Source organism: Borostomias antarcticus (assembly GCF_949987555.1).
Source record: "Borostomias antarcticus genome assembly, contig: scaffold_41, whole genome shotgun sequence".
NCBI lineage: Eukaryota > Metazoa > Chordata > Actinopteri > Stomiiformes > Stomiidae > Borostomias > Borostomias antarcticus.
Window position 1 is genome coordinate 2,053,461 of NW_028175687.1, and position 6,511 is coordinate 2,059,971.

The following is a 6,511-nucleotide window of genomic DNA, read 5'->3' on the forward strand; positions in this document are numbered from 1 at the left end:
ACGGGTGTAATTAATAAAAAGGCGAGGTTGCTGCGAGTGGTTGCTAAGCAAAGCGTTCACTAAGTGTAGTCACAAGCACCAACCCCCCTCTCCCCCCACCGGGACGGCTCCCTCTCTCCTCCCCGATAGGTAGATTTGGGTAGCGTTCTTTGAGCACGAAGGACGACCGAGAGGCGAGATTAGCGTTCGTTCAAGTAATAATAAAAAAAGAGTCCCATAGCCATTGAATTGGTAGTAGGCTATTTTGAGGTTGGTCATTTCTCCGAGTGAGAATTGTGAAGCGTGGCGAGTGAGCGTGAGAATAGGCTGCAATGCGTGTCTGAGACTTGGCAGCCCCGGGTTTCACTGATCTAGCGGTCAGTAAATTCGACCAAATTTCAAGAGGTGGACATCACTGGATTCATCTCGGCATACAGATAATTCAAGAGCAATTGACTCATGTTTACGAAGCACACCAACATAGTGCTCTGATCAGCTGCACTCTCCAGTGAAGTTCTCAGAACGCGACAGATGCCCGGATCCGTAGTAGCCTAGATCTCATTGTATTACAGTAATTTAGCAGACGCGTTTATCCAAAGCAACTAACAATAATTGCATTTAACGTAGGAAAAGCCAATGTAGGCTACTAGCCTACTACATGCCGGAACTCACAAGTGCATCTCCTTTCTAAAACAAGTGACTAGCATAATCTAGTGCTGAAGGCAAAGTGCAAGAATAGCAATCTAAAATACAATAGAGGGATCGTTGTAGTTCTCTCTGTAAAATAACTACAACGTAGACCTAAATTAAAGAAATAAAAAGTACCTTTGAGAAACCGCACATTATTGCGGCGGAATGTGATATTGTTAGTAGCCTAGTTTATGGCTTTGTCAATCCATTGATATCGATTCATAATTATTTCAAGTTTTTCTCCCTATGCAAAAGATGGGGCGGTTGTGTGAACCCAACCAGTAGAGAGCGTAGTTTTACGCTTTGGCTCCCTTGAACATAGATGGTGAAGTGGGCTTTCTGGAGCGTACAGGGAACACAGTAGACTAATGCTGATGATCCCTACTAACACAGTACGTAAAACTGACGGGACACATTGGTGTAATTGTGGTAACTTTGCGACGTCACCAGCAGCGGACCTAGCTGACACCTAGCTGACACTTGCCTTTATAGTCGCAAAATAACCAAAATAGCCGTCCTCAAGTACACTGTAAGGGAACGTAGCCGTCACTGCTGCTTAAATCCGTAACTACGATGTAATTAAATAACGTGACAATGTGGTTAGATCACAGTCCCAATCTGACTTTATTGGAAATGTGTCACAGTGGGTCAGAACATTTGTAAATTACTTAGGTTTTAAAATAAATTTTGAAGTCATACAGTTACAGAATTGTAATAATGAGGAGAAATCCTGCATGTCTGTTTTGTGTGTAATTTCTCATTTACAGTTAATATTAACACTAAAGATTTGCAGTCTAGGCCTAATAAAAATAATGATAAAAAATATGCCTATGAATAAAGTCCTAATTTTGCAACCTAAATGTGAGCAATGAACGCTGAGCAGTGAACGTAGAATGCAAGGCATTGGGCTACTTTCTTAGGTGACACAATTGAAGAACTAGACAAACAAGTTACACACTCTGTGCCAGTAGGTGGCTGTATGCACATTAAAGTTGTTTGCGATCCGCCACTAAACCCAGCGAAGGAGAAGAAGAACGAGAACGGTAAACTTCCGCCCCGTTTGAAACAGAAGTGATTGAGAAAGACCAACACGCTTTCTTTGTCGCCGCGACAACACAGATCCTGTAACCCTACTAACACAGTACGTAAAACTGACGGGACACATTGGTGTAATTGTGGTAACTTTGCGACGTCACCAGCAGCGGACCTAGCTGACACCTAGCTGACACTTGCCTTTTCAGTCGCAAAATAACCAAAATAGCCGTCCTCCAGTACACTGTAAGGGAACGTAGCCGCCACTGCTGCTTAAATCCGTAACTACGATGTAATTAAATAACGTGACAATGTGGTTAGATCACAGTCCCAATCTGACTTTATTGGAAATGTGTCACAGTGGGTCAGAACATTTGTAAATTACTTAGGTTTTAAAATAAATTTTGAAGTCATACAGTTACAGAATTGTAATAATGAGGAGAAATCCTGCATGTCTGTTTTGTGTGTAATTTCTCATTTACAGTTAATATTAACACTAAAGATTTGCAGTCTAGGCCTAATAAAAATAATGATAAAAAATATGCCTATAAATAAAGTCCTAATTTTGCAACCTAAATGTGAGCAATGAACGCTGAGCAGTGAACGTAGAATGCAAGGCATTGGGCTACTTTGTTAGGTGAAGTTACACACTCTGTGCCAGTAGGTGGCTGTATGCACATCCGCCACTAAACCCAGCGAAGGAGAAGAAGAACGAGAACGGGTTCCGTTCTGAACAGAAGCGATTGAGAAAGACCAACACGCCCGCGACAACACAGATCTTGTAAGTATCTCAATTTCAATGTATACATTAGTATGTATACATACTATGTATTTTGGTATCGTCCCAGATAAAACACCAACGTTATGTGCAAGCTACCCTATTGTAATGATTATCTATATGCAGATGCTTTCCAATGTTAGCTAACTAGCTAGCCAGCTAACGTGATTAGCCTTTTTCTGTACATGGCTAGCTAAGTAGCCTACGTAAAATTACTCTCGCAATTATTGTTAAAACGTTCGCTTTTGTGTAATTGTAGCTTAAATTATAATGTTGGCTTGGCAACGTGAGAATATTTCAGTTGTGTACACTATAACTTTTATGAAGTGTTGTTGTGGGCCATTGTTTCCTAATTACAGGCTCGCGCGAGCTCCTGCACGTTCGTACTGTTTCATCGCTTGGAATAAAATGTGATAATTAGCTTACTCATTGATTTCGCATTAACCCACGACACCGTTAGTATGTGTTTGTTTTTAGGCATTCATTTTTCCGATTTTAACGTTAACAGAATACAAGAAGCCCCAACAACGGAGCTAGGCTAGCTAGCAGGATTGTTATAGCAGCCATCTTGGCTTTTGGCACGTGGTCCTGTGGAGTGTGCATGTCAGCCAACGAGAGGGTCACCCACCCACTTTCTCTCTCTCTCTCCCTCCCTCTCTCCCCTCCCATGCTCTCAGTTGCCAACCTCCCAGTTCTTGTTTGAACTGAGCAAGAAGCAGGTGAGCGGGGCAGGAAGAGGCGCTAAGACGGGGCCAGGCGTGGCCAGGGGCAGTCCTGGGACAGCACCACAGGCTCTGTGAGTCTTGTTCAGTTGAATGCCCTCATGAGTATTAACAGAAGAGCACCATATCCATATGCACACATACACTCTAACATGTCGCTCTCTCCTCAGCTCAGCCCAATGGTCTCTGATGGTTCTGTCTGGCCAGCCCTGAGGTGGAGAAACACCTGATCATCAATAAAGGCAGGCACACGTAAGTACAAATGCACATACGTTTCCATAGACGGGATAAACAAATGGGAATATTGATATTGAGTTAAATGTTAGCGGTAGACATGTGAGATTCATAAGACGCATCACTGACGCCAGTGACGCCACAATATCAGGGAAATTGAGCAATTGCTTCCCTGTAGTGCAAACTTGCAAGATTCGCTCAGTTATTAACCCTTCTTGCCTTTTTTGTTGTTGGTTTTCTCTCTCCTCCTTCCTCTCTGTGCAGTTCTCCTGTGTGCTGAGCCGCTATCCCATGTATTGCCACTGATGACAGGGTAGAGCTCAGCCCCATGCAGAAGTGAGTGATGAGGAGAGGGAAGATCATTTTCCCGTTTTTTTTCCCTCCAGTTTTAGGAACCGTCTCAAGAATGTGTTCCCCACTTTTATGCCTTTAAATCAGGGTTGGAGTATTCCAGGTGTTTGGCCATGGCCATGAACACCAGTAGAGGAGGGAACCAAGTGTCTCATTCTCTCTCCACAGTTGTGTGGTTGTAACCCCCCACTAGCTACATATTCATTCAATCTTTATTTAACCTCGTGAATCAATTGAGAGTAAGCTCTCATTTACAATGACGTATAATCACTCTATATTTGAACTTGTACTACAGGTGAGATAATCCTTTTTAATGGTCTCTCTCATTCGCTCTCCTAGCTGTGATGTTAGAGTTGTGCAAGACTTGGGTGTTCTCCTGCTCTGAGTGCCCATTCTCCTATACCTCCCAGATCTACCTCCACAAGCACATCAAGAGGAGCCATGACAACCTCTGTCTCTGCTGAGGAACACACAGAGCATTATGAAGTAGCCAGTGCCTTGGCGAAGGTGTTTGAGCAGCAGTCATCAATGGATTAACTCCCAAGACACAAGGGAGAGACAGCGCAACACACGCTATGACTCCAGTGACGAAGGTAATATAATAAAGTGCATTCAACAGTCCCAAAAGAGTACTACTTGAGTTGACTAATCTGAGCTAATTTACCTCTACTATATGTTCCAGTGCCCAGGCAGCCGGTCGGCAGAACTCAGACCAGACCAGCTATGCCAGGTGCCAGAGCCGGAAGGCCTGCTCTGCCAGTTTTCAATGCAGGTATCCATGCATGTTTGTGTTGGTGAAATGTCTATGCATATTTGCACACTTACAGTTAACTCAGGACTTTCGGAAGACTCATGTACTCTGTTCACTGATTCGCTCATCTCACATCTCACTACTCGGCAGTAGATGTTCATCGCCCGGGTCCTTTGAGCCAAGGCGCTGTGAGCCCAGGCCCTTCAGCCCTTCAGACGTCCAGGCACGAGCAGCATGCATCAGCGATTAGCACCCAGACCAGGTCAGGGTCTGACATGTCTCATGTCGAGTTGATTCTTCCCCTTATGCCAGAATCACTACGCCGCCAGCACCATAGTTTCCTGCTCATCCCTTTATCCTCTGGTTTTCAGGTAGTTCTCTGATGCCATCGCCTGTGAGACCAACAGCTCCAGCTGTGTTGCCATCAAGCTCTGCAGATGCTGGTATGCTGAATTTTGTGAACTACTTCATGCTGCATGTAGGGATATACTTTGAGCTGAATATCCATTATGGGACCGTACAATTACTTATAGCCACATCTGTGTTTAATATCCAGACTTCCAGAGGATGATGTGTCAGCAGTTCTCCAGCGTCATGCAGAGTCTGAGGGAGATGGCACAGACAATGATGAGGCTGGAGCAGAGACTGTCCGGCGAGTCTGCAGACAGCTATGGGGGAGCAGTACTGGATGACCTGCACCCTGCTAAAACGGAGGAGGAGCTGCTGGTCTTGGAGGAGCAGCTGAAGGACAAGGATCATCAAAGGAAGATGGTGAGTAACTTCAGGGCAGAACTTTGTTCCTTATTTTTGCAGGGAAGTGTTAAGGAAATGTAAAAGTAAATGATTGTCTTTATGTTTTGCAGACACGATATCTGAGTTCCATTGGCGGCAAAGATCTGCCAGATGTGGTCCGGCGGGTGCTGTCAGCCATTGCCATACACAGAGTGTGGTGTGTCTACAGCGTCCATGGGAAGAGGGGGAAGAAGCCTCTGAAGAATATGACCCTCTACAATGTCATATTACGTAAGGGATTGTTCATATTTTCGCAAAATAATACATTGTCTTTGCTTCATGCCATGTGCATTGAAACCATTCCCTTTTTGGTTAAAAGGTGCAGTTATGGCCTGTAAGCCAAGCACCACTGTGACGGAGGTGTCTGCCCAGCTGCAGGAGATGCTGAAACATGCCCCTGCTCGATGCAAAAAGGTATGTGATGTCAGGCAGTTAATTTTCTCGTATCCAGTGACATGGCACGCTTCCAATGAACGTATGCGACTTGCCTTTACAGCCATTTCATTATGTCCTTAGGCATCTGATCCAGCCCAGCTGACCTCCCCAGCCCAGCCCCTGACCGCAGCTCCAGCCCTGACCACAGTGGAGTATTCAGATGAGGATGACCTCTTCTGCCCAGACCCTCGATTCAGATGTGGGTGACCCCCAGCTCGTCTCCCTAAACCTGCCTTTCCAGCCTGCCAGGATGGATGCCTTTTTTGTAAATAGATTTTGTAAATTTTAACCTTTTTTTGTGGGATACAACGGTCTGTTCCCGGTCTGCCTGCCACAGAATGCGCACTGTTTCATTTTTGTTTTTAGAACTTTTGCAATTGTCAGATAATGGGTTGCTAGCCAGAGCTTGTACATGCTTTTTTTTGCTTTTCTGGCTATGCGTAATGTGACAGACCGTAAACCTCATCCTTGTAAATATGTATACTTTTAATTTGTAATGTACTTTGTGTAATAAAATGTTCTAAACTGTTAATGGTGTTCAGTCTTATATTGGTTTGTATCATAATGCTTGCTGCTATATCCCCATATAGCATTAATTCGTTTTTGAACTGGTAAATGCTAAATATAGCCAGTGGTACTGCAAATGCTAAATGTAGCCAGTGGTCAGTAAGTGACCATATTTGCACCGTGCGAAAAAGACGTGCAGACCAAGTCATATAAATACCTGTAAATCTAGTGTCAGCCAGG

The 6,511-nt window shown here is 44.3% G+C and overlaps 1 protein-coding gene across 2 annotated transcripts; it reads left to right on the forward strand.

Moving 5' to 3' along the window:
* Window positions 1–2,112: 2,112 nt before the first annotated feature.
* LOC311329343 (uncharacterized protein) lies at window positions 2,113–6,294 on the forward strand. 2 transcript variants are annotated; one of them, XM_084463201.1, is made up of 12 exons: window positions 2,113–2,482; window positions 3,157–3,275; window positions 3,372–3,453; window positions 3,700–3,771; window positions 4,197–4,379; window positions 4,469–4,558; window positions 4,688–4,799; window positions 4,909–4,980; window positions 5,094–5,308; window positions 5,401–5,560; window positions 5,649–5,743; window positions 5,846–6,294. In XM_084463201.1, the coding sequence occupies exons 7-12, from the start codon at window positions 4,772–4,774 to the stop codon at window positions 5,969–5,971; spliced, it is 696 nt and encodes a 231-aa protein (XP_084319327.1). In that variant the 5' UTR covers window positions 2,113–2,482; window positions 3,157–3,275; window positions 3,372–3,453; window positions 3,700–3,771; window positions 4,197–4,379; window positions 4,469–4,558; window positions 4,688–4,771; the 3' UTR covers window positions 5,972–6,294. The 2 variants fall into 2 exon arrangements, with proteins under 2 accessions (XP_084319327.1, XP_084319328.1); XM_084463202.1 differs by having other exon boundaries at window positions 4,691–4,799.
* Window positions 6,295–6,511: the final 217 nt, after the last annotated feature.